The sequence below is a fragment of the Anas acuta genome, chromosome 5 (assembly GCF_963932015.1).
Source record: "Anas acuta chromosome 5, bAnaAcu1.1, whole genome shotgun sequence".
Lineage (NCBI taxonomy): Eukaryota > Metazoa > Chordata > Aves > Anseriformes > Anatidae > Anas > Anas acuta.
In genome coordinates this window covers 5,128,109-5,155,741 of record NC_088983.1, presented here as the reverse complement: position 1 = coordinate 5,155,741, position 27,633 = coordinate 5,128,109, and the positions used below count along the sequence as shown (strand labels likewise).

The following is a 27,633-nucleotide window of genomic DNA, read 5'->3' as shown; positions in this document are numbered from 1 at the left end:
ATTCAAACCTCCATGACATAGCTTAATTGCGTATATTCTCCAGCTCTATATTGCTTCAGCTCTGCACAGGATAGTGCATGCACAGTCTAAGTAATAATAAAAGAGACTACAACACAGTCTCTGGTTCCTACCTGAGTTCCTAAATGAAAGACAACAATAGTAAAGGTAAGGTGAGGCGTGGAGGGTAAGTGAATCACCTTGCTGAAGCATGTTACTTTAAGTGCAGGAATGGAAACAATCCTGGTGGAAAGAGGAGAAAGGATGAAAAATGGAGTGGTGCTGAGGGAGTACTAAGAAAGCCGTGACAAAAGGAGCCAGAGTAGAGGTGGGAGGGGACAGGAGGCAACAGCTGAGTAGCCTGCCTAAAAGGGGGTTGATGAGACTGGGCTGGTGAATGGACACTCTTTGGAGGTGACATTCATTGCAGCATAGAACACAGGTCCTTCCTCTTTAGACGAGCATTGAACCAAAAGGCTAGAAAATCATGCAATTACTGGTCAGCCCACAGAGAGTGGAACAATTTCAACAGGAAAGGTCAAATAAGAGCCTTGCTGCAGAATGCCCTGTACATCAGCGGTACTGGCAGAGTGATCAGATCAATCATCTGGAAGATTATAATAGAGGGTCCTTGAGTTCTTTCAGGGATGGGAGCAAAGTCCTAATTTTTGTAACCCCCACTGAGTGCTTGAGCTCTTAGCTGGAAGGGAGGCAAAGGATGCAAAAGCAATCTTTTGTAAGAAAAGTGGGGGCTAAACAATAATGCCAGGAGAAGTGCGACTGTGACTTCAGTGCAAGGAGGCATTCCTCTCTACTCTTAAATACCAAAACTCAGAGAACTGGAGTTTAAGCAACAAGCATTTTCTCAGCATTTTCTGTTAGCTGGGTTAGAAAGTCAGCACACAGTACCTGAAGGATTGCATTCAAATCTTGGGGAGTCCATTCAATTCAGCTCCCAATTTCTTGAGTGAGTCTGGCCCAGTTTGTGAATCTGACACTTAAATTACACCTTGCTTGTACCCAGAACTTTAAGACAGCATCAAAAGGATTCTAAATTGTTATAGTTTTACTAAATATTACAATTAAAAAAATATATATATTTCACCTTAAGATCATACTCAGACTTTTGGTGTTTGATTCTTCTTTCGTTAAATAGAGCAGGCAGCATTCAACATTCAAGCTTTTGTAGTTCAGGACTAGGACTGTAAAATGATGGTCTGCTGTTTGCTCAAGATGTCTCAAATATAGAAACAGGTGCAACTGAAAGACAAGAAACATACTAATTGCTCTTTAAAAAGTCAACATTTGCAAAAAAAATAGAATAATTCAGTTGGAAGGGACCTGCAACAATCATCAGGTCCAACTGTCTGACCACTTTAGGGCTAACCGAAAGTTAAAGTGTGTTATTGAGGGCAGTGTCCAAAGGTCCTTTGAACCCTGACACCCATTTCATCAACCACCTCCAAGACACCTGTTCCAGTGCTTGACTACCCTCATGGCTAATAGGACACAATGCTTGAACTGACAGTGGCTGTTTTTTTAATTATTATTCTGTAACTTGAGCCCTCTCTAAGGGAATGGGAGAGGAGTGCTGAGGGAGCTGGGCTTACTATGTAAGTATTTACTAAGGTAGCATACTTGCTATACTGTCATTTTGTCATGTAAGGTGAAGGGGAGATGATTATTTGAATTTTAAATAAAGCAGAAATCCAGTTAGTGGCTATTTCTCCGTTTGACAGATCCTGCCCTTAATAGGGTGTGGGATTAAACACCCGTTTTCCTCACTTTCTGCCCAAGCACGTGATAGATTTGTGTGCACTGTGACTCCAGGGACACTCCAGCAGCCACTGCTGACAGGATTTCAAGCCTCCTCAGCCACAGGGTGCACTGTAACCACCTTATCGGTAAGGAAAGGGGCGTTGGCCGCCTCTCAGACCGTGTTTGCACAGCAGGGCCTGCTTATCTCTTCAGGAAAAAGCGCCTCTGCCCTGCGGGAAGCAGGCGGGAGGTTGCAGCGCGATGGCGGGCTCTCCCGCCCGCCTCAGGGCAGCTTGATCGCGGGGGCGGTGGTTGAAGCCACTTTAGACATGGTTTAAGTCACTTCAGACGCTGCATCTGAGCTCCTGCACCTCCATTTGGGCCTTAAAATACCGCCCGAGCAGGGGCTGAGGTGGCAGCGAGGCTGAGGGAAGGGCGGGAACCCCGCCGATAACTGGCCCCTCACGCGTGTGGAGCCTGAGGCGCTGCAGGCCGGCGGGGCCGCCCTGTGCAGGGGAAAGGTCCTGCGGTCAGTACGTGAGGAAAACATAACAAAAATACATTCCTACGGCTTTTTATTGCCTTCAGGAGACGTCGGGAGGAGGGCAGAGAAATGCTGCAGGTGACAGAGTGCGGCGGCCTCGCCCTGAGGTGGAGCGGGGAAAGGCAGCGCAGACGGAGCCACTGGGTGTACAGGGCAATAAACTGAAAGGGAAAAGAATGAACAGCGTAATAAATAACAGTTTTAAGAGACTGGGCCTGACGTGGGCAGACAGAGATGATCAGAGGTTGCACTATGAAAAGCTGTACCCCACGTGGTGAGATAGTTCCCCCCCCCCAATCCTCTGTGCCGAATGTAAGCAGAAGGAATCAAGCTCTTTTTTTCTCTTCTTCTTCAAAAATAGCTTTAAACCTTAACAATCCCTAGAGGAAGTAATTTTCACAAAATGAATAAGCATCAAGAGATACGGTTTTAAGCTGGTCATGGATGTAAACAAGTGGCTTGTTAAAAAAAAAAGAAAAAAAGAAAAGAAAAGAAAAAAGAAATAATCACCCTTGTGCGAAACAAACAATGTATTTCATACAAATTCCACATCTTGCCCCTCCTTATGTAACTGGCATAGCTGGCAGGATCGTGGCAAATTAGGTCAAGCTGTACCCAGATGAGGGATTAGAAACAGAGTGGTTTAGAAATAGCTGAAGAAACTGACAGGGCTGGAATGGAAATATTGCTGGGCTACTCTGAAAACCAGGGAAATAGAGAGACGGAGCCAATAACACATAATAATTGTGTCTATTGAGAACAAGGCTCACAATGTGAGTTAGGCAAACGCACTGCTGATAAACATCCTGCAGGTTTTCACAGCTGTAATGGAGCGCTAGTGCTGATTTTCTTTGCTGGCAAACAACAAAATATAGAGAAAGGAACAGTCACAATAGTTGCTTTTTTGTCAAAATGTGTGAGCTGTATTGGTAAATTAAAGCCAAATACTGTAAAACCAGGACACTTTTTCACCCTCAAAAGCTATTACTATAGGACAAGCAACAGCGTATTGGTAGTACTATTATAAATAGCAGGCAGTTGGAGACCGAAAGCTGAACCAACCAGCACAGTCCCACTCCAGAACAGAAAGTAGGATCTCTGAAAACGGGAAGCAGCAGGAATAGGGGTGAGATAATTCAAAACACAGAGGAAGCCAGCAAAGTCCTATTCTTAGAAAGGTTGAGAAGTGGTCTGCTTTCATAATTAAGATTGTCTTATCGTTTCAGTTTTCTTTAAATGACAGTGCAGTGAGTATTCGTCATCAGGCTGTAGGGAGACAACATGGTAGAATGACAGATTTTCCCCAAATTTGAGGGCAACAGCTTGGTAGGAGTGTGAGCTAATTATAAAAAGTTTTTTTTTTTTTTTTTTTTTTTTTTTTCCTAAGCCCTGGAATTAAAATGAGTCAGTTTCTGGCAACATCCCCATTGGTTACACTGCTCTGTCGTGTTTTACATCTTCAGAGGTAGTCTTTATCCTGCACTTTGTAGCAAATAATAAAATTCCAAGTACAGAGAACTAAAAATAACCAAGGTTTTAGTGCACAATATCTGCAAAACACAAGGGCACAGTGAAATAAACAGCTCAACATACTTTTAACACACTCATTTTCTGTTTCAACCTGTGAATCAGTCTTCTAGTCCAACTGTCAGATTTGTTTCAAGTGATCAAACCAAACATGCTCTTGAAAAAGAGCACAACAGCATTTCTTAGACTTACTGCTGTAAAAGATTCCAGTAAATGCTGCCCAGAAAACCCATTTGACCACCTCAGATATCCAAGAACATTTTTAACAGAGAAAAGAACATTTCATTAGAATTTAACGTAGACTTTTCTGTGTGAAATGCCATCTTCTTGACAAAGCTATCTGGAGAAAGAAGGCACTCTCAAGTGGATAGCCTGACTGAGACACAAGCTGAGAATCCAAAGATTCCACTTCTCCTTCCAGCTCTACACCAAAGCCATTCTGTGTAATTCTGGTGTCCCTTACTACGTAAAATAAGATTATGAACCCACTTCAAAAACTGCTGCCTACGTTAATCTATTACTATGCATTAAAATAAATTTAGAATCTCAGTAGAACTTGTACAAAATACCTCTAAGTTAGCAACTGATTTCACTTTCTCCTCTACTGCCATCCTTCAAATTAAAGATCTTTGCTGCTCCCTGTGAAAGTCAAATGCATTATGTTTCATGAAGATACACGCTTTTATTCGCTCCTGCTTTTAATTCCAGTTATTACCCTAAGTCTGTAAGACTTCTGTTGAAACAATGCTTTGTTATTTTGTTCCGACATCTTTGAACAGATCAGGCAGAAGCAAAGTGATTAAGTGGGTTCTCAAACACAAGCAATCTGACAGAGGAACCAGAATCAAGGAGATTAAACTGGGTGTTGCCTAACTTACACCTTAGAGATAAAATAAAAACTCATTAGTATACATGTAGTTGGACACACTTTCATGAAAAGAAAGAACTCGGGTAAAGTAGCGAACCTTTTTTTGCCCTTTGTCCTTACATGCAGAATTTTTGTTTTCTAACTTTCAAATTATCTGCTGATACAATCTGAAGTAATAAGCCTGCCAGAAATCTGGTAGTTATTCATATCAGCTGTAGGTGGTATGGGAAGGTCTAAGTTTTCTTAGAGACCTTTATAGCAGTTGTAAGTGTTTGATCCTTTAATCCTTTGCAATTTTGCTACCTCCTAACTAAGCCTGAAATAGTGTGTATCATTTTGTCAAAAACTGCACATTAGGAGGCAGAACAGGGAAGACTGCCAAGAGGGTGCTTTATTTTTGATTGTTCCTGCAAACATGATATGTAATCTCTTGTTTAAAAAAAATCCCAATTCAGTGTAATCATAATTACTGTGTCCTCAACAGTATGAACTTTAACTCAAGGCATTGGAAAGCACTTTGGAGTTTGCTTTATGGCAACAAAACAGAAATGAATGGATTATAACAGTTAGAAATAAAAGACCTGTTAGGGTCTTGTTGATTTCAATTTTAGAGCAACACAGTCCCATATTATATAGTTAATCTGTTTTTCCCTATAGTTTATGACATTTAAAAATATTACTTTGAACATCTACTGAATAATCATGGCTAACTGATATACTTCTTGCCAAAAAGAACTAGGAAACCAGAGAAGTGAGAGGTTTTGCTGGTAAACTCATCCATCTTTTCTTGCTGGTTAACTTTCTCTCAGGATAATAATGTTAATTGCTATTCCAGGGCTCTGATTAGTACTACTGTGAGGTAAGCAGGTGGAAAGAGGGAATGGGGAAGAATTTTCTTTATATGAAGCAGCAGCAATCAGTTAGACTGGATTTCCATGTCTCATGGAAATCTTCCATGCGCTATTTTAAAAATTCTTAAGAGATAAGGAGAAGCAGTAAGTGTACATACAGTGAATATCAACGCCAAAACGGAGGTGGCTGAGAGCTCATGCATCATTTATGCATGTTGACTGTGTGTATATATCTGTTTAAACCTTCATACAGTATGTAGACAGAGGTTAGATATCTGCATAAAACATAAATTAGTCTTGTTTTGCTGAATTTAAAATTTACTTCTATAAATACCAATCATGGAAGATAATCTGACAGCCCGTGACCCTGTTATTTCCTTTAAAATGAGTATTGCTATTTTATTCACAGCTACTATGAGGTTAACAGTGAAAGCTAACTCTTAAAAAAAGCCTTTACAACAATTCATGGAGAATAATTTCCCTATTTAGATAAGTCTGGTCATTTACAAGAACAATCATTTAAATAAAAATAGAATTTAAAGCCTATGTTTAAAACATAGCCTTTATTAATGCTGTCTAGTGAGCTCCATATTTATCTTACATTGAAATAGTTCTGCTTTGCTTAAGAAAAGACAGAAAAAGTGCAGTTACAAGAGTACTTTTTCTTTAATTTTCTGCGAAAATGGAAGGAATCGGAATCACAAGTTGACAAATGTTGTAAAATGAGATTTCAAGAAACATCAATTTTAGTAATGCTACTCCATCACTAGTGTTTCGTTCTGACTTTCTGCTGTGTGAACCAGAATATCCTGATATACAGTCTAGAGCATCTATGTTATTACTCTACAGCATATTAAACACAGAAAAAGGGGTTAAGAACCCCTTCCAATGTACAAACATGAATAAAAAAATTGATAAAAAATCACTTTTATACATAATGTATATGCAAACTGCTTTAAATACATGGTTTTGGAAGAGTTATTTACAAAATGTATCTGTCTGTGGGACAATCCACAGACAAAGCAGACACAGTTGCTTTACTTTATTGTTGCATCTCAACTTTGGGAGATATAAATTCATTCGGCAGTATAGCAAACACAAGAACTTGTGACAAAGTATCTTAAGGGCAACCCAAAAAATTTTGTTCCTCAAAACAAGGTTAAGTACTAGGACTGCCAAAGTTTCCAAATAAATTCATAGTTTAATCCAGATGCCCGCTTACAGATCTATATTGTAGAGGACACATCGACGGACCCACTTTTAATACAGGCATGGCCACTGGATAAAACCTCCTGTAAGAGCCATAACTGATAGGTATGTTTTATCGAAAGAGTGAACTAACCTAGATTTTTTTTTTCCAATTTTATTAATATTTTAAAAAATACATAAAAATACAACATCCAATGTCTGAATAAATATATTTAACAAGTTGCAAGATACCTTATTTTACACAAAAATTTCAGCTTTAGAAATCTTGTTAAATAACTTCATCGTTGTTATATATTTCATTTTTTGTCTTTTTGTAACAAAATAAAAACTCTGAAATTACATAGAAAAAAGACAAAATATTTTTGTCAAGGGATAAGATAGTCCACTGAAAACCTATTCACAATTCCACTGTAAACATTAATAAACATTAAAATATTTGCATAATTGTGTGCTCAAAAATCCTATAAAAAGTGGAAGACTTATTACAACTGTAGTTTTCAGTCAACTACACTTCCTTTCACAATTTATTTTGTCCCATTTACATCTTTAAAACTGGGCACATTGCTGAACACATACTTTGGCAGTTCTGTATAGCAAGTGCTTCCACAAAGAGGAACTACTCACCAAGAGTCAATATACAGCTCGGTGAAAGTGCAGCAGTTTCTCAGTTCATTTTGATAATATTCTGATGTCTACTTGGTGCACTTGCTCTTCTAAGATTTCCCTAGAACACCTGAATGCTTCATTGGACATAACTTTTCAAATTTGATAAGTGCCCTTTCTCTGCATTAACAAAAAAACAAAACAAAAACAAACACAATGACAAGCATGTCACATTGTGCCTACAAACCTTCAGTTATCAATGAGCTTAATTTCTCTGAACAGTAAATTAAAAAACAAACAAACAAACAACAAAAAAAAAGGAGGGTAGGAGGGTAGAACAGATATAGTCCAGCAGTGGAAGTGTGTACAGGATATACTTGGCAATGTCAAACCAGTTGAGTGCTTTCTGTGGTTGAATTTCAGGATTTAAGTCCATGGCAGCAAGTTGCTGGCAAGGCAGAGAAATGTGTATCACCTGCATTCTACAGCAAGCACATTTTGGGGAGGAGAAGACGACGATGGACTCATTCCAGTGTCTGATGAAGCAGATGACATGGACGCTCCTGTATGAGACACTGAATATACAGAACATATCAGCATCAGACTGTCCAAGTACGTATCATAATGAAGGTTTCTGTAGTTATTATATTAAAAAGACTTCAAAGATTTTGCACATCACAGAAACTGATATACTCAGACCATACTTGCAACTAGGAAGTCCAAATTCCCAATGGACAATTATAAAAAAAAAAATCAGTAAGTGTTGTTACGTTTGAGTTCTGAAAAGCCACAGATACTCTTTCTAAATACATATATATGAACAGAAAAAGCATATAACACTTTTTTCCCCCCCCCCCAAAAAAAACAATACAGGGGAAGCAAAAAGCAAATTTGAAAGTTACCTTCTCTGTCTTTCTTTTTTAATCGCTTTCTTCTCCTGTCTATGGTTGCTACTTCTGACTTCAGAGACATGTAGTACTTTCTGATTTCCTGTAGTTTTTCTTGTAAGAAAGAGATCCTTTCAGCGCTGCTCATATTGTCCAGTTCATCTTAAAAGCGAGAAGAAAAGGAAGAAAAGCTTCATTAAGGTGATCTTAGAAAAATGAATGCACCTTTCAGAGTGTACAAGACGCAGTGTGAAAGATAACACTTCCGTAACACTACACCAAAAAGGCCTGTGACTGATTTAGAATACGGGTATTCAAATATTCTTCTTTCAGAAAAAAAAATTCTTGTAAATTCCCTCTAATCCAAGCTACTTAAATCAGGCAGATAACACTAATAAGAATCATGCTGCCCATGAGGAAAGGCTACACTGTAGATATTTAACTATCCTTCCTAGATGCACTCTTAATGAAAGATCTTTCTTTCTTCTTCTTATCAATGAAAGAGGGAAGAGTGACACTCAAAAAAATGTCTTTATCTTCCTTAGTTTTAGGCCTTTTTAAAAAAATGACAAGTGAGAAAAAGAAAAGAAATGCATGATAAAATACACCAAGTAATCTCTTATCATCCTGTTCATCCAATCACCACCTGTTCAGATCACAATCTCAATTTTAGCAGCATTGACTCCTGAACTTTAATATTTTGATCATGGCACCAAAAACTACATTCAGACTACATTCACTTTTTGTGGGAGTATGAAAGAGTTAGGACTGCAGCGTACAGATGCTTCATAACCCCAATATTTACTAAAGATTGCTCAAAATCATCTGGGATCAACAAGCAGAGGAGTATGTGTGTGTATAGAAATCAAATTTCTGTCTACTTAAAAAAAAAAAGCTGGAAAGCACAGAAATAGTAGTGAATGTAGCTAAGGAATTCAAGCATTCACTCTGAAGACTTTGCTGAAGCTTTTCTAAAATATTGAAGATCCTACACCTCAAAATGTATGCTTCACAGTTTAAGATGATACTAAAAAAAAACCAAAACAACAACCAACAACAACAAAAAAACAACTTACTGAGTTGAAAACTCCATTTGTGTACTCTAGGAGAAGCATTCTGGTGGTGGTGCTTCTCTCTGTGTTTATCCTTCTCTCCATCTTTGATGTGAGGTGACATCACTCTTGCAGGTGATCGAGAAATCTTCTGTGGTTTGGATGAGTTCATGTGTTTTACAGGAGTACATTTACTGGAACTGTCCAGGACGGGAAGGTCTTCACTGTCACTGCTTTGTCCTGCAGTAAGAGAAATGTACTTGACTTCAAAACAAACACTGACATTTTAAAAATGTTATATAAATTACAAAAAGGATTAAGAAAGAACTGCTCCTCCTTGCTCGGAAAATTCCAAAATACACACAGGAAAATTTGAATCATCAGATACAACATGGGCTGAACTCTCAAGTGAACTGATCTTTAATGCAGGACGTTAAGGGCTGACCAGGCCCTTTAGTTAAGGAGCAAGAATCATTTTTTGCTACAGAATTAATAAGGAAGCTTATTTTAAAATAAGGATATTAGCACAATGATAAGCTATCTTAAGTCACATATTTTGGGGTTCTAATATAGACACTGGAACTCCTTTTTTAAAGATTAAGACTGTATTAACACAGATAGATAGCACATGATTGCATATATACACTATGTGGCTTTGTATATTTACTAAATCGCTTTAAACACCTAAAAGAATACTTGTGAAACACGACTAATAGCATAAAAGCTTTAACAAGAAACAGAAAATTTTAAGCTGTAGTGTATGCAAGCATTTTAGATTCACACAATAATCGCAATGTTCTACATTAGCCGGAAAATGTCTGAATATTCTGTGTCAGATAATTACCCATTTTAGTTTGATATTAAAAAAAAAAAAAAAAAAAAAAAAAAAAAAAAACACAAAACAAAACAAACAAACAAAAAACCACAAAGCTTTCACAAGGCCCAAATATATTGACTCATTCTATTCGGCTTCTTCAAATTTTGATCAAGGTAACAACGATTACCAAAATTGAGGTATGGAAACATAAGTTCCAACTAACAGAAGTATTCTGTCTGTAACAATGAAAGCAGGGGGCCCTATACATGTTTGTATGACAGCACACCCTTCCCCATCACCCCCCTCAGGAATGTACCTGTTCCATTCTTTTCATTTTTGGCTGCAGCACTTGATCGCTTTGGAGTACGCTTTTGTTTTTTTGCCAGTGTTCCACTACTGCTGTCACTGGGTCTTTTTTGACCTACGTGAGGGGAAAAGGAATAAAAATGCACCTCAAATATTTCTGCTACAAACGAACTCTTTTTATAAGCAAGAAAGAAATGTAAAGCTAGAAGACAAAACAAAGCAGTAAATTTTAGCAAAGCAATACCAGACTTAAGATGACTTCAGAAACCATTAAACTGCCTTTCAGAGGCAATGCTCACCCTTCTCTCCGATGTCTCGTTCTTGCACCGCTATGCTACAATTGCTTGATGTGGTACTGGCCTCAAACCCGTTAGCAGACTCGCTTTCGCAGAGCCCTTCTTGAGATTCCTCTGCCACGCTGTCGACTTCAATAGTCATGTCACTTTCACTCTTGATGCTGCGGGACTCATCCTGGCTGAGAGTAAGAGGTGAGGCCACCGAAAAGCTTGACTGGGCAGCAGGGGGTAAGGCAGACGGATTTGAATTTGAAGTATTTGGGTCTGGCTTTTCTGATATTGTGTCTTCACTACTGCTCTTCTCCTTTTCATCCAAGTCATCCAAGTCTACTTCGTGACAGAGCAAAGTTTCAGGACCAATCTGAGGCATTGCATCATCCTCATCTTTTAAGGGAACGTTATCGTTTTCCTCAGATGGACATTCGAAGTTCTCATTCCTCATCTCTTGACCATGCTGAACCGATTCTGCCACCAGGGATGGCATTTCTTCATTCTCAGTTCTGAGAGACTCTTCAGCGTTCAGCCCTCTACATTCCTCTGCCCCGGTACATTCATTGGTCCTCTCATCAGATACAATATTTGGGACTTCCATCTCACTCTCCCGTCGACTCCTTTTCTCAGGTGATGCCTGCTCTGAAGTTTTCCTTTTCAAAAGCTTCTTATCTTTTGTAGAAGGTTCCATTTCACTTTCAGTAGTGCTGGAAATCTCTTTACAGTCCAAGGAAGACATGTCTAATCTTTCACTTTCTGTAAGAGATTCATTTGCCACATCTTCCTGACTTCCTGGTGAAATCTTTGAATTCTCTAAACAGGGATCTTTTGTCTTGCTCCTTCTCCCTTTTCCTTTAGGTGATTTTTCAGCTTCTCTCTTGATTTCTTCCATTTGTTCTGATTTATTTCCAAAAATCTGAACAATTTGTTCACTTTCTTCAACTTCCAGTTTCAGTGTTTCCAATGGCTGCACTTGACTTCTGTCATTTTCTCTCAGTGCATGAGGGATCTTTGGGCTTTCCTCATCTAGCTTCTCATCATTTAGTTTTTCATTTTTTTCCAGTTCTGAAGTTTCTGGAGAAAATTCTTCATTCAAATTCTTCTCAGATGACTCATCTGCTTCACTGTCAGATGAGCCAGAGTCTGCAGAAATAAAAATAATAATAAAAAAAAAAACAGAAGGGAAAATCACCCTAAATCATCAATTACCATTACTTTTGTCAACTACACAAAAACGTTTACAAGAATTCCATGCTACTAAAATCGATTTACAATAAACAGTTCCAAATTTCAATAACAAACAAAATGTGTATTAATGAACACACTTATTACAGTTCTTATTGTTACTAAAAACCCCTATTAACTACTGTAACAGCAGCAGTCCTATTCTCCAAATTATCCAGTAGGAACAAATCAGTTTAGCAAAAGTGATTTTACATATTCCAACGACCTGTTTATCTACCTGTAGGTATCATCACCCAAACTGACATCAGCAAAACCAAACAACCAACAACCAAACCAAAACTTTTTTTCACGTACACCCCTCCAATCAGGGGAAAAAAAAAAAACACAAAACACCTCTCCCACACCACAATATGGACAGTCCATTGCTAAACTGTTGTACCAATCACATACCATTTAAAATGCAAGCACTATTATGTTACCAGAAGATTTTTCAAGGGACCTGTACCAAAAGGTGTTGATTTCACTTCAGATCTTTCCCACAGAGGCTTAGAAATATCAAAAATATCGTTCTAATTTGTATATAATTCTTTACTGGATGATGTACTACTGAGGCTGACCATTATAAAAACTAATATTATACCACTAGATTTGGTCTGTTCAGGATTAAGACTGAAAGGCTCTGGCTAAAGAAGATAGGGTGACTTGCACTGTCATCTCTAAGCCATAGCTTGCCTGTGAGCAAATTGTGCTCTTCATCAGTTTCAGTTCAACTACTTCCTCAGTAAAATTCATGAGGGAAACCAAAAATAAATAAATAAATAGAAACCTCTTTTCAAAAAAGGTACTCAAAAACCTGAAAAACATACACAGGACTGAGATCACTCACCGTTTGATCCTCTATCAGAATCAAACATTCCTGAGCTACGTCTCGTCTGCCTGCGAGGTGTTGCTAAAATCAAAATTGAAAATATTAATTTTTATAGAGTAAAATCTGCACTGAATTTTTTTGTTGTTGTTTTACTGCTTGCACGCTGACTGGTTAAGTACGACTTCAAAGCTGCTGAAAGCACTCTGTTCCCTGAAGTTGTCATGTTAATGCACTGCATTACATCACTGTTTACATGCACTTCCATGCCAGAACAAGAGTGCATCAGATGTACCTTCTGTTCCATTTGGCAATGGTGAGGAATCTGACAAGTTGTTCCGTGCACTTCTGGCTCCTGATTTACCTTCGCTATTAGGTGTTTTGGATAAAGATGTGTTTGATGGAAGAGTAGATTTCAGAGGGGGCCGTCCTCTCTTTGATTTTTGTTTCTCCTCCTCTTTCTTCTCATCCTTTTCACTGTCTTCTTTATTCTGAGGGAGAGCATTAGGTATTTATTAATGTGAAACCTTTTCTTATTTTACCCTATACATCAGTTAAAAAGCTAGACTACGGACTAAATAATCTTTTTTTTTTTTTAAATTAGGAACAATCATAGTCATAAGGTATGGTACTATAAGAAACTTATTGAAATAATCAATATTACTTTTGTTCTTTTCTTCTGTTTTCTCTTTGGTCCTCCTTTGTCCACAGGCCAGATAATCCGATCAGCTTTCACCCATTCATCATACCTGAAAGAACAAAACAACATACTTTTATTACGGCATATAAAAACTTGTTTGCAATATGACATTTAAAAGATTGAATTACAGAAAATATTTATTAAGGAGAGGTAGAAAAGTAGAGCATATATTTACAAATACAAGCAGAATTTTGACATTAGAAAGATTAAGTTTCTAATAAATTTGATTATAAATATTCTATTTTTTCTTCTAATAATAATTTCTAATTTGCCTTCTAAGATTTTAAGAAAATTTGTGATGAACAGAGGCATGGGGGAATGTTGGTACAACGCTCCACATCTCTTGCTTGCAAAGCACTACAAGTCAGGAAAATGAGACAGCTACACAATTTCTGACATGATATACCAGATGTTGTTGAGGCATGATTTGGTGAAAACAGATAAAATATACCTTTTTTCACTGAGTTTTTAGATTATAGCAACAAACAGAAAGAGATTCTGAAAAGCACAAAATATACTGCTACTGCTTATCAAAATTTCCTGAGTTATTATCAAGGCAAAGAGAAACATGTACGTATCTGGGGGAATACCACTCTCTCCTCCCGCCCAAACTTAACGTTGCCTCAAAAATATATTTGCTTAATTTACTTAAAAACTTACGGATTTATCATGTCTCAAGTTATACAACAGAAGTGTTTTATTTTTATTTTTTTAAATATCACTTGTGATATGTTTGCCTGTATAATCACAATGCTCTTAAAAACAAACCCCAGCAATTTCTACAGCAGTATCAGTGTGGCTGCCAAGAGAAGCTTTTGATGATTTTTTTCCTGTAGTTTGTTGCTTAGCTCTCTCCTACCCTCTCTACATGTAACAACCATTCTTTATAATCACAGTTAACACTGAACGCAAGAATAAATTTTGTTGCCAAAATCTCAGTGCTTGATAATCTTCTAATTGCAGATGTCTTCACTGTTCCCAGTGACTCTTATTTAAAAGTCTGATGCTGCTAACGCTAGCTGACACAATAAATTACAGGGATACTCCTGTGAGGAGAGAGGATTACTCACTTCAAGCAGGATGGAAACTTGGAAACATACAAGTCTATTCTGAGATTTCAATGCAACAGCGTCATACCGTGAACAAAATTACTACCATTGAAAAATAGAAGAGTCAGATCCTGTTACCATGTTGATAATTCAACTCAGAGGCAAGTCACCGACTATCTTTCTCTTTTTGCCTAAAAACAAGAACTGTTTCGGAAGTAATAATCTTTTTAACGAATCAAGAAACGAAATGCAATGTGTTCTCACCTTACATTCCAACCATAGTAATGAACTAAATATAAAACTTCTCCATCATCAATTTCAGTGCTTTTAATACTGGCTTCATAAATTTTTTGAGTCTTTCCACGTCCGTATTTTACTTTTACTTTGGTTCCAGTCAGGCAGGGTTCTGTGTCCTCCTCATCCTCTTCACCTTCTGATTCTCCTTTGTTCTCCATTTCCTCCCTGCAGTAAAGTATATTCAAAACACCCACTAATTAGTCACAATCAAAATTTTAACATTTAACTAGCACAGCCAAGCTTTTTTTGCATCCTGCTCTACTTTTAAAACATCCTTGCTTTTGACACACTACTTTGTAAAAATTTTGTTTTCATCTACACTTTGATTAATAGATTATAGCTTACTAACAGCATATGGAAGTTCGGATGGCCAAACATGATGTTCTCTCATGGATATGAACACCATTGTACTGCAACAAATCTTGATTACAACAGTTTTTAACCAAATTTAGGTGTCTACACAGCTTTTATTAGCTACATCTTATTAGTTATATCCAATATTTAAACACAGTATCAAAACATTGTTCCAACAATCACAGTCTAACCCATTTTTAGGGGGAACTTAGAATAATGTAAAAGTTAAACTAAAAAAAAGTCCCCAGGAAGGAAAATACTGAAAAACTATGGATTTCTTTTAATACAATATTTTTGCTGGCCCTCAGTGAAAGATGAACTATCCTGTTTGGGCAAACAGTTGAAAGAAAAACAAAGCTGACAAGCACCACCCGTATCACTTAAAAGAAAACTATTTTTGATGCCTTAGTCATTTGACATACCCCTGCAACCTGCTACACACCCACACTGTGCCTGCACATTTGAGGCATTTTTGCATGCTGTGCTCTACTCCAATATTTTTCTTTGGGCAGCACAGTAACATTTTCTTTAAAATAACTGTGTGTTGCTTCCACTCCTCAAACCTCTTTAGCAGAAAAGATGCAATATCCCTACTTGTAACTCAACAAATCCTATTAATTATCAACTGCCCCACACAGCTTGGCCACATGGACCAGCAAAACAAGGCAGGAAAACAATTAAAAACTTATCCTTGACCACAGCCAGAAGCTGTTAGATAGAAGACATCTACTCTGGTAAAAACTCAGACACCTAGTCATAGGTTGTTTTTAACCAGGAATGTAAATCCAATTCAAGCTGTCAAACTTGGTCCCTGGGTGCAATTCTCCCTTGCGTGGTGGTTTTACCCTGCTGGGCAGCCAAACTCCACCACAGCTGCTCTCTCGCTCCCCCTCAGAAGAAGGAAAGAATTTGATTAAAGGGTAAAGGAAGAGGGGGGAAAAAAACTAGCAAAGGCCACAAAGAAGCACAGAGAGAGGAAAAAAAAGATTCTCTACTTCCCAGAATAAGTGATATTTGGCCATGTCCTGGGACACAGGGACTCAACAGGCGTAGTAGTTGTTTAGGGGGACAGAAGTCTTCGTAACAAGAGCCTCTCCTCTCCTCTCCTCTTCTCTCCTCTCCTCTCCTTCCCCTTTCCCACGTTCTATTGCTGTGTGACATCACGTGCCATGGAATATCCCGTCGGTTGGCTTCGGTGAGCTGTCCTGGTGATGTTCCCTCCCCACCTCTTGCCCACCCCGGGTTGGAGGGAGCTCTGATGTGGTGCCAGTACTGCTCAGCAGCAGACACAACCCTGGTGTGATCCCAGTGTTGTTCTAGCTACAGGTGCAGAGCACAGTGCTGCAGGGGCTGCTGCAGGGAACATTAACTCCACCCCAGCCAGACCCAGTACCCCTCAGCACGTGGTTTGTTCCCTCTGCTGTCTCCTCACCCATCCACTACTCAGTCACTCAGTCGTTGCCTGCCACTTATCTCCATCCTGTTCTTTTCAACCTACCTTTAGGTTTCATTCAAACTGTTTTTTCCTCTGCCTTCTTGGCAGATCCTCTCCTACCTACAATACATCTAAGTAACAACAAAACTATGCAAGCTGTAGGTTCAGTGGTCAGCATTAAGCACAGAAGAGGGGCTTTTTTCCATCCGTATTTTAACTGCCCAGTTGCTCACCACCTGTATAGCTGCCTGCTCTACTTGGCACCTACACGTACGAGCATGATAAAGCACAAAGACAACATTGGCAGGACTTTCAAGGAAATGGAAGTGAAAAATACTGCCAGCCATCTCCCAGAAAAAAGGTCACTCCTTCAAGTATAGTAAACTCTCCGAGCTTGAAACAGTATTTTCTTTTTCCTGTCTGGCTGAGCAAATTAAGGTCTCTGATTTCCACGTCTTAGAAACTGGTCAGATCTCCAGCTCTGTGGATACTCTTGCTTGGAGTATGGCTCTATCAGGACACATATATACTTCTAAGAAGGTGTTACAAATTCATTCTTACCTCTCCCTCTGCCTCTCTTCCTCTTCATCTGACTCTTTATCAGACTCTTCCTGTTTTTTAATTTTTTTCTCTTTTTGCTTTGGTGTAGTTTTTCTCCCTAGTGGAGTTTCATTTTCTTTCTTTTCTGCATTCTCAAGCGTTTCCTCTATATCTTTGTTTTCCTTGTTACTGTCTTTTAATTTATCTTGTGTTTTATCCTCTTCACTCTCTCTTTTAGCAGGCGTTGCATCACGGGCAAGTCTTCTTCGTCCCTAGAACAGAAAGAAAATTAGAAGTTTTTAAAAAGTACTTTGAGTAGCTGGACAACTGCTGTCTGGCACTGTGACATGTTCTTGGGGGGGGGTTCTAGTACAGATTAACAATTTTACTACTAGAACTATCTTTGATAAAGACATTGCATAGTAACCAGAACATTTAAAATACGTTATGAATGCAAGGTTAGTTATTTGGAGGTTATCCAAAGACAACAGTAATGAAGACACTATAATTACGATTCACAGTAAAACGGTAAATACTTTGAAATCATTCATAAACAGACAGTTGTTGACTGGATTAATAAAGTAATAAAATATATGATCAAGTAATATTTAGTTATTAACAAATTAACATCAACAACAAACAATTGAAAAAATAACTTTGATTCCTTTATCATCTCCAGAACTAATTTTCTCCAAAAAGTTTGTCAAGGTAAAACAACAAAACAAAGCTAGTGTCATGCCAGGAACATAATCAAGGCTGATACAGTTTGGACAAAACACTTTAGATAGAATACAGAATGTAAATCTAAACTTATGTTTACAGAATGTCTTTCAACTAGTGATTTAAAGGCCATATCCTTGTTTGAAAAATTGATTTACAAGAGGTACTTCAGTAGGATTACATTTTAGTTAACAGGATGCTTACAACTTTAACAATTTTAGAAGTTGCATTTTCTTGTCCTTCAGTCACAGTTCTCTTCTAAAGAGCACATAATGACTTTTTAAAAGAACCAACGGGAGTGCTACAGCACCCTAATTCAGTCATATTCAAATACCTTTAAAGTACTCTTGTTTTCTTGATCAGGTTCAGTTTCTACCAGCTGATGGGTCACTACTCTTATCTACGTAACTACTAACACAACCCTCACCTATACAGCATTCAAAGACAGAGGAAGACAAAAAAAAAAAAAAAAAAAAAAAAAAACCAACAAATCTTCCCTCTCCTCTTTTGGCTCTGAAGAAAACATGCAATTTTACAGTACAATTAACAGACATATCGTGATAAAAATCAACTCAAAGAAACGGGACTTCCTTTGATTCTTTAGGCTGTAGCAGTCCCTCAATATCCTTGCTTCCTGATGCACAGCTCTGAATTCCATGTGCCTGTGGAAATTCCCACCCACAACCAGGACTGTCCTGCTGGGTTTCTCTGTTCTGATGATATACAGCTCTCAGTAGCTCTCAAACTATCCCTGAATATAAACACTGCTGACATCAACACAGCCTTAGCAAATCCCATTGATGGTTCAGGACACAAAGAAATAATGAAAACCGATTCTATTCGCAGGTAGAATGTAATTAACAACTGAACACCAACTCTTCGTTCACTGAACACTGTCCTACGCTCTCATACAAGCACATTAATTCAAATGTACAGTTGCTCCACAAGGGAAAACTCATTATGTAAACTGTTCAGTATACAAAGGGGTTTTGTTAAGTACTAAATAGAAATCAGTTCGAACTACTTACCCTTGGGGATCTTAGTTCTATTTCTTCTTTTTCACTCTCACTGCTGGAATAATTTTCTTCTGCTTCTTTTTTTACTTCTGTTGGAGGCATTTTTTGCTCCTCTTTCACACTTTCCTCCATTGGTTCCTCGTGTTTCTGTATGTCTTCTACCACTTTTGGTTCATTGTGATGGATGGTCCTGAACTGAATGTTTGCCGAACGGCAGTACTCTTCAAAACCATAAAGATACCTATAGGTAGAAAAAGTTTTGTTTACATGTTTCACCTTGTGTTTTTTAATTCATTGAAATGGAAAAAAAAAAAAAAAAAAAAAAAAAAAGCTCTTTTTCTGCTTGTAGGGAAAAGCAGGAGTAGCAACTTCAGGAAACAAAAATGCCAGAGGAGGTTCTGAAATGAAACAGTTCTGCACACAAGTCAAGCAGCAAAAAAGAAAACTCTGCATGTACACACAGGTGCTTCTCACACATTTAACTTCATCTCTGTCCAATTAAGAACTCACGACAGTAAAGCTTACGAATATGTACACTGTTTTGCAAACATACACTGACAGCTAAGATCAGCCCAGTATTATAATACGGGCATACAAACAAGTTACCACATGGTAACAAATTGTCATGCATCAGCTTGTCCTCTGGTAACTGCCTGTGTACACACTCTAATCCAGCTACAGGTGAGAGAAGTATGAACTAGCTTATCCCTCAAAGAGTAAGTATGTAAATCACAACACACCATCATGTGTTCATACAACATTATTACCTCTACTGTAATAAATAAATATGTGCAATATTTCTATTTTTTTTATCATACATACACTTCTCTGTAAATTCAGACCTTAAATATGTGCCCGGTACAAATCCCACTGAAGACAGTCTAATTATTTTCATCAACATTAACATGAGTTGAGTCATTAGCCATCCCTATTCAATCAGACAAATTTCCCTAGGTTCGAGTCAAGAGAACCTCATTCTTCCCTTTTACTCAAAAAGCTCAATCATTTCTTGCTCAAACTTTCAGGAGAATAAATAATTAAAATAACCTTTATTTAGAAAACGAGACTGAAAAATGTAATTCCTAAAAGGTTTCCGTTTCAACAGTTATAACCTTACTGAAAACCAGAGGTCAGAATAAAAAGTGTTATGCATTTTCAATCACAGTAGTAATTTTGCTACTCAATACCGTCACATCACCATAGCAATGTACATCGGTTATGCTCTAAAGCTATTATTCCACAGACACCACACAAAGATGACATTTAAACATGCTGCCTGAAACACATCTTCCTCTACCAACATTTGTGAGGAAGTTAAAGAAACTGGTATAAAATTCTGCTCACAGCATGCAGAATCTACAGGCTTCTTCAAAGAGCATGCGACTGAGATCAATAACCACAAATTGCAAAGCTGAGTTTGCCAAAACCTTTTTGCTCCTAAATGACTGTTATATTCTGAAATGGCAGCATCACCTGCTGAAAATAAATGCTTCTTGATAAGAAAACGAGCAGGATTCTACTGTATTACAGCAACAAGAACTTATCCAGTCCTGACCACTCCTCCTTTTCTCCATCATTTCAATTCTTGGCACTGGAAAACGCTCAAAATTCCTCATTAACTGAAGAATGTCAACTACTGTTTCATTAAACTAGCAAAAATTGCTTTAATATTGTACAAGTAATTAAAAAAAACAACAACTAAGAATGTTTTCACCATTATACAATAGGAGAACTTACTTTCTATAAGCAGTTTTTACATTGTAGGAAGCAGCCGAGTTCAAAATAGGAATGCCAAGGTCCATATAAATTTGCTTCCATACAGCACCGCTCTCAATCTTTGGTGGGGGGGGGGAAAAAAAAAAAAAAAGGTAAGTTTTCAGGTTTTGTTTACCAAGAACATTAAGGAATGACACTTAACACAGGCACAGTTCCCGACCTTTAAGAAGGATGAGACATGTTTAGTTTAGGAAACATCCGACACTTACATTGTCACACCCACCCTGCTGATATACCAGTCTAAAAAGTTTGAAGAGATTAAGGTCCTTGTAGCCCAGAACAGGTGGTTTGTTGATAGGAGTACCTAAATAAAACAAAGATAGAAATAAAATGTTATCGCACAGAACAGAAAACTGCTTTTTCCATTCATACAGCACCCACTTGATTACCTGGATACACACTCTTCACACCTCTCTACATTTTAACATCCCTATTTAATAGTTCTGTATGTTGCAGTTCAGTAGTTTCCAACCCCTCTTTTGGATACATCACATATTTCTGGCTGTTTTATTAGCATACTGCCACCAGCTGCTTGATAACTACGATTTCTTGATCTCCTTTCCAGTTCTGTGCGATAATCCCTATCCAACTGGCTGCATCCCACTGTTCCTCTTCTGAGGGTGGGGGCAGGCAGAATTGCAGCAAGCTCTGCAGAGTGCCTGATAAATGCTGGAATATAGCAACGTGTGAAGACAGTAACTCAAAACACTGTGGTCTGAAAGGAATGGGAAAGAAGAAGAAATGCTGAACTACGAAAAGATACTCAGGCAGAATGTGAAGCAACACAGTCCTAACAGGACATGAATATTTGGGACAATTCTGAGTCAAATTCTTTCCTTTTCTCAGATGAATGGGAATTATATAAAAAATAATTTCAAAAGGAGAAACCAAGTGACTGGGGAAAGCAGCTGCCTATGTAGATAGTATTCATCCCAGCAAGGAGGAACATCAAAACTCTTTCCTGCTGCTTGTCATTTTCCTTCATCTTCATGCAATTGTATTTGGAATCTTGAAAATAACTTCATTTGGGAATACTGGCATAGTTATATGAGTCAAAATATTCTTAATGAGAGAAGAGAATGTAGAACAAATCTGGTGGGAACACATGTTGCTATAAGAGCAGAGGGAAAAAAAGGTCAGGGAGAAAGACCCTGTCCTGAAGAAGACGTGCATATTGCTCAATCAACATGCTAGCTTAAAGAACAGTTTCTACACTGGAACTTCAAATTCAGTGCACAAACGCTTTCTTCTTTCTCTTATGCAGATCACTGGCATCATCTCTCTACTTGGTTTGTAGTAGGTTTGGTAAGAGTGTTTAAGCAAGGGAGCAGGGAAGGAAGAAAACAGAAAAGGGGGAAGAACCAGTCTACCAGAAGTTTGGATTTTACACCTCCAACAATTTCTATTATTATTATTATTATTTTTCGTGAAATAACCTGTCTTGGAAGAATAACAGGCTGTCTCTAAAAACACTGGTTCTACACAAATGGCCTCACAATGCTGTACTGCAGTATACTCTGCTATAATACATGATCTATGACAAGCACCTGGCAATACTGAACAGACTTGGAACTCTTCTTTTGCTATTGAGTGGTCGAGAAGAGACCTCATCCATAGGGATGCAGAGCCTCTTTAACAAAGTTAACTTGATGTTTTATTTTCACTTTAAAATCCAAGAAAATGTTGTACTTTAAAAGGAAATAAAGGAGAAATATTCTGACACTACATGCATCCTACTGTACTGTCAGTCCCATCACAACTTCAGATATGAACAGCTTATGTAACAGTTCTCCCAAGTCAGCAGGTACATCCTGCTCTCTGCCTATACACTGCATGTGTACTACCAACGGATGTCTTACCCCACGACTTTAACTGCTCCAATTTGTAACAGTCTCACCTAATTCTGTAAAGAAAAGCATTTAAAATACACTGTTTTCTTGTTCTAGTTACTGGACAAAGCAGAGTTTTGTTTCTTCAGGTGAGGATCATGATTAAGACAGTTCTGCAAGGAGCTGAAGATGGCACATCTCCTATTATTTGCTGGTTGAATTTCATCATCCGTGAATAGCTGCCTCAGGTTCCAGCCTGAGATTAACAGCATCAGAGTTCCCAGCCGTGGCTGTCACAACAAGAAATCAACCAAGAGCTTATTTAACAGCGATTGTTAACACAAAAAAGGTTTTGTAAAAGCAAAACAAAACCAGAACACCTCAGGGAGGATTTCTGTTTCCTTTGTGCACTGTGCTTCAAAGTATTTGAAGTAGATCTGCAACATGTGAAAATGGGGAAAAGTGTTCTTCCTTGACCAGACTGCCTCTTACCCTTGGTTCACTGATATAAGAATATGCTTATAACAACATCCATTACATTTCAAGATACTTTTAAAGCTATTAGAAAAATTGGAATAAAGGTTTTTGTTTGTTTGTTTTAAATAATTAATTTGCTATTACCTCTGTCTTCCATAAACTTATAAAGCTGTTGGAGGAAGTTGTCCCTCTCTTCAGGATCAAGCTCTTCCTCAGGCTGTGAAAACAAATGCAGTCATAATGAAAACAAAGCATGCAAAGTAACAATTTATTTGTACAAAAGCAAAATGGCAAAAACTAAATCAAAACCACTTTCCACTTGGCCCTATACCGATGTAATGGCGAAACATCCAGAAGACAAAATCTCCTCAGGAGACTGAAGTGCGTACCTCAAGAGGAGAAAAAGGAAGCGCAGGTCAGAGAAAACCTCAATCCATTACAGAAAGAGCGCAAGTGTGATCCTCAAAATGAAAATATAGCTAATATCTGATTCTAATACAGAGAAGATCTCTTATTTACAGGACTGGAGCAGTTCACAGGAATGCTAGCTTTTTTTTTCAAGCTCATATTTGGAAACACATTTACAGTCACTTCCACAATTTCCTGACCATGTATCTTCTATAATTTAGTATTATAAACACCTGAATCTTATCTTTAAAACATAAATCCTCAAAGAGAGAAACTCTTACAAACTTTATAGGAAGTAACCTAAACTGTGTAATAGAGATTTTATTCTTTGCAGGTGAAAATAAAGTAGATTTGGGGAGGGGAGGGAAGGGGGGGAAAGACAGAAGGCAAGAGGAAATAATTTCTACTTATCTATATAAACTTAACAGCATTCTGAAATTCTAGCAGAGGCCAGAAAAAAAAAATCTTTTCCCTGCAACACTTCACGCATGCCACATTCTTCCTGCCAGCCTGGCAATCACAGGGATTGCTGGTGAGGCAGTTTGCTCAGGGAAGACTGCAGCTGTCTGAAAGGAAAGACATACAGTACGTGTCAAAAATCTTACCATTACATTATTAAAAATAACAGCAAAGTCACACGCAGTTCCAGAAGGAAACCAGAACCGTAACTTCAGTTTCAGCCTTCTCTGCATTCAATAAACTTGAAGCTTCGAGGCAGGAAGATATGCAGTGAAATGTAAATGTATATGCTACTGCCTTGTTAACCAGAAAGCGATCTGCCAAGCATCATGAATTTCAGCCCTCTCTGCTTCAGCGAATTCTAAGCTTCAAAGCCCAACAGGGATCACCTGTAGTCAGGCAGAGCCAGTATCTGTTTCTCATTTTCCCATTTCTTCTTGTGAAATAATTTGAGGAAATTAAATGAAGAATCAGAACATTGTACAGGATCGTCTCCCATTTACTCATGCTGTGTATTATACAAATTACATAAAGAGAAACAGTTATCTCAAGAATTATGTTCTTCCAGGTTAAGCAATGAATTATTGCTATAGAAACCGGAGCTTTTTTTTTTTCCTCTTAACAATCCAGACTGTGAACCAACTTCACGATCGAGAAATTTCTAACAGCTACTGTAATGTTTACCGACTGAAGGCAATACAACTCACACTACACTAACTCAATCTATCTAAATAACAGTAAACATTCAGAAATATTTCTGAATACTTGAACTCGAACCATTTCTTTTACGTGGGCATAATGCCAAACCAGAGCTGTAGGTCAGAACAGCAGAAATGGAGGTTAGGAATAGCATTCTTGCAGACAGAGCGTTAACCATTTCACTGAGACCACGAATTTTCACCTGAAGAAGAACAAAAAGGGAAAGAGGAAAAGCTTTTGCATCCTTATAGAAGCAACAGCAAACCTGCCTGCAATATTCATTCACCTACGTGAGACATCCTGACTGCTGCACCTCCTTCTCTCTGGTGACAGCATGAGCGAGGCTGGCACCCCTCGACAGGGAGAGTCTGACTCGTGCCTGGTGCCCACGCCAGGGAAGACACCGACTCCTCCTGAGAGGTGACTTGAATATGACCTGAATGCTATCCCCAGAGGAATAAATCATACTTTTTTCCCTAGTGACCAAAATTTGATATTTAAGAAAACGAGAAAGAGATGAGAAACTCACCAGAGAGATCAACCCTTCACATACATTATTATTGCAACATTGAGACACACGGATTTTATTTTTTTTTAAGAGATCATTTTTTCATCAAGGTCATCTATTTCCTATTTGTAGCTGGATATAGGACCTCCCAGGGGTGTCTGCTCTTCCTCACTCTAACTATACAAGCCATCATCCAAGATGGTGAATCAGCATTCTCTAAAGCTGCACCCGAAGTGAAGAAAACCCCTGAGAAGCACTGGTGCCACAACCTGCCATCACCATCAGTGAGGGACTGCTGGAGAGCTAAAATTCCCCAAATGTCTTTCCAGCAAGCACTGGGGTGACACTGGTCCCCTCCCAAACTCACTTCTGTATGCCAGCACTTATCCCCATTTTAGGTTGGGCATAAGTAAGTTCACAGTGACGATTCTTCAAAATCAGTTTCCTTTAGAGCATTCTGACTCTCCATTTTATTTTTTCCCTATATAGATGTTGCAAAAAAGGGAGACACTACCCAAAGGTAAGTGCAAGTGAGGCAAAACAGTATGAAATTTTTAAGTGGCAGGAGTTCAAAAGCAAGACCTTTTTGTTGTTCATCCAATATCTGTAACTAAATGCAACGTGAAAAAAATTTGTTTTGTTTCAGGGCAAGGCACATTTGAATTTCATTAAAAATAAATCAGAATGACCTTTTTCGGTAATAATTAAAAAAACAAACAGTTTTTAGGGTGCTTGAGATGGTGATCTTCCTTTCTCACTAGCAGATCGCATCAGTTAGAGAATACTGTAAACACTGAAAAATGAGAGCAGCAATAAAAACAGGAACTCTGTATAATGGATTTCCCATTTCCATTTCATGTGACCTTCCAAGTAATACTAACAGCACTCGTAAGTATCTTGTAAAAGTATTTGGTGGTTCTTGTTATCAAAGTAGGCACAACATAAAACCCACGGAAACTTGCAGAAAACTTGTAATTGGTTTTGCTTCATTTGCTTTCAAGCCCCTTTATTTACCAGGAGCTTTCCCTCTATCGTTAGTGTCATTTTAAAAAAGAATATAGCTCTATTACCCTGACTCATCATTTACTCTCCAGGAAGCTGTTAAATCTTCTGTGGATGCTAACCTGTGGAGCTGAGTGGGAGAAGAAAGGAAGAACCAGTTTGTTTTACAAAACAAAGAACGAATCCCTACCTACATGATATGCTCAATCACCACTGAGCCGAGGTACCAGGGACAGATCTTTCTTTTATGTTATTAATGGCTGACAATGCCATAGACTCGTGTGAAAGAAATGCAATCGAAGAGGGAGAACAATGTGTGCAGGATCTGGAGTTCAGAAGAATACACCACCAAGATAAGGTGTCAGAATTAGCGTAATTGTGTTGCTTCAGAGTATTTAATTGCATTTGTCACTTGCATATTTGCTTTCTAACACTTGAGTTTGAACGCTAATTAAGGAAATGAAAAGAATTAAACTGACTGCAACAAGTTAACAGCTTTATACCATGAGATGATGAGAGAAGTCTTAAAGCATTCATTTCTACCAGGAAGAACAACCAAGAATCCAACCATCCTCAGCAGCAGCTTTTCTTGGAGCTGCACCTCAGCTTGTAACCTCTTCACTCCCCTTTGAAGAATATTCTGAGAATGGCTGTGAGCACAAAACTGGGAGCGAGAAATTCTTTTTTAAGAGCGTTTGCTCATGGTATAACACAGGCCGTGCTTCACAGTAGCCAAACTCCTACACATGCCCGTTTCATTTTTTATTTTTATTTTTTTAAATGCATGGACCACTTCTTTCCAAAGGCCAGACTTTGTTAACTTTGAAGATTTTCTTACACACACATAGGTTGCAGTAGAAATGCACAAGTCAGGTAAGGCGTTACCTGGTCTCTCAAAGTCACTGAAGAGAAAAGACTACATAGGAAACAAGAACTACTTAGAAGTGTGAGTATTTTAACTAACAGGTGACCACCACTGGTCATTTGGAGGAATCTCAAGACCCCTAAAACACACCATAGATTTAATACACTCATCCTTCTTTTACGAACTTAGTGCTAGTGAAATATATGGTAACGATTATCGTGAGAAGTCAGATCCTTGCTTATTTATTTGCAGAACGGCTACATTGGAAGGCATAGCAAGGCATTTTCCTTGCTAAAAAATGTAAAGCAATTCTGACTGCTGTTGTGATAGAAGAACCCTAAATGCTTTACGTTAAATGCACACTATTAAACCTACTATGCACGTGTCTGTCAGGTGACAGTCAAAATGAAGAATGAACGAAAATTCCCCTAACCACACACACGGAGGTGCTACAACTCTTTTTTCAATGGCAAGAGAAGCCTGGAGATAAACTAGCTAGATTATTTTTTTTTCTGACGATGTTGGGGATGTTCAATTAGGAGGGGATAAAGTGAAAGATGAAAAAACTGGTACTGAAGTGACAAGTTGGAAGAGCCTTTCCAGGAAAGTATTAAAACCGATTCTACCAGTAAGACAGAAATCCCCTTTTCCAGCTGGTGATGTTATGAGATACAGTTTTGAAACTTGCAAAATTCAAACTCTGAAGAACAAATTCCTCCTTACTTCCATTCTGACCTTATGTA

General features: G+C 38.2%; 1 protein-coding gene across 4 annotated transcripts in view; it reads right to left on the bottom strand.

Annotated features, from left to right (window-relative positions):
- Positions 1-6,192: 6,192 nt before the first annotated feature.
- Positions 6,193-27,633, bottom strand: part of ARID4A (AT-rich interaction domain 4A) — a 47,946-nt gene continuing 26,505 nt past the window's right edge. Inside the window, exons 12-25 of one of the 4 annotated variants that reach the window (XM_068682422.1) lie at positions 23,094-23,166; positions 20,853-20,947; positions 20,605-20,702; positions 18,880-19,108; positions 17,153-17,403; positions 14,770-14,967; positions 13,421-13,505; positions 13,052-13,247; positions 12,778-12,840; positions 10,719-11,849; positions 10,430-10,534; positions 9,321-9,536; positions 8,260-8,406; positions 6,193-7,932 (exon numbers count right to left, since the gene is read on the bottom strand). In XM_068682422.1, the coding sequence (XP_068538523.1) occupies positions 7,829-7,932; positions 8,260-8,406; positions 9,321-9,536; positions 10,430-10,534; positions 10,719-11,849; positions 12,778-12,840; positions 13,052-13,247; positions 13,421-13,505; positions 14,770-14,967; positions 17,153-17,403; positions 18,880-19,108; positions 20,605-20,702; positions 20,853-20,947; positions 23,094-23,166 (2,991 nt within the window). In that variant the 3' untranslated portion in view covers positions 6,193-7,828. The remainder of the gene's footprint in view (positions 7,933-8,259; positions 8,407-9,320; positions 9,537-10,429; positions 10,535-10,718; positions 11,850-12,777; positions 12,841-13,051; positions 13,248-13,420; positions 13,506-14,769; positions 14,968-17,152; positions 17,404-18,879; positions 19,109-20,604; positions 20,703-20,852; positions 20,948-23,093; positions 23,167-27,633) is intronic. The other 3 variants (XM_068682424.1, XM_068682425.1, XM_068682423.1) reach the window with 3 other exon arrangements.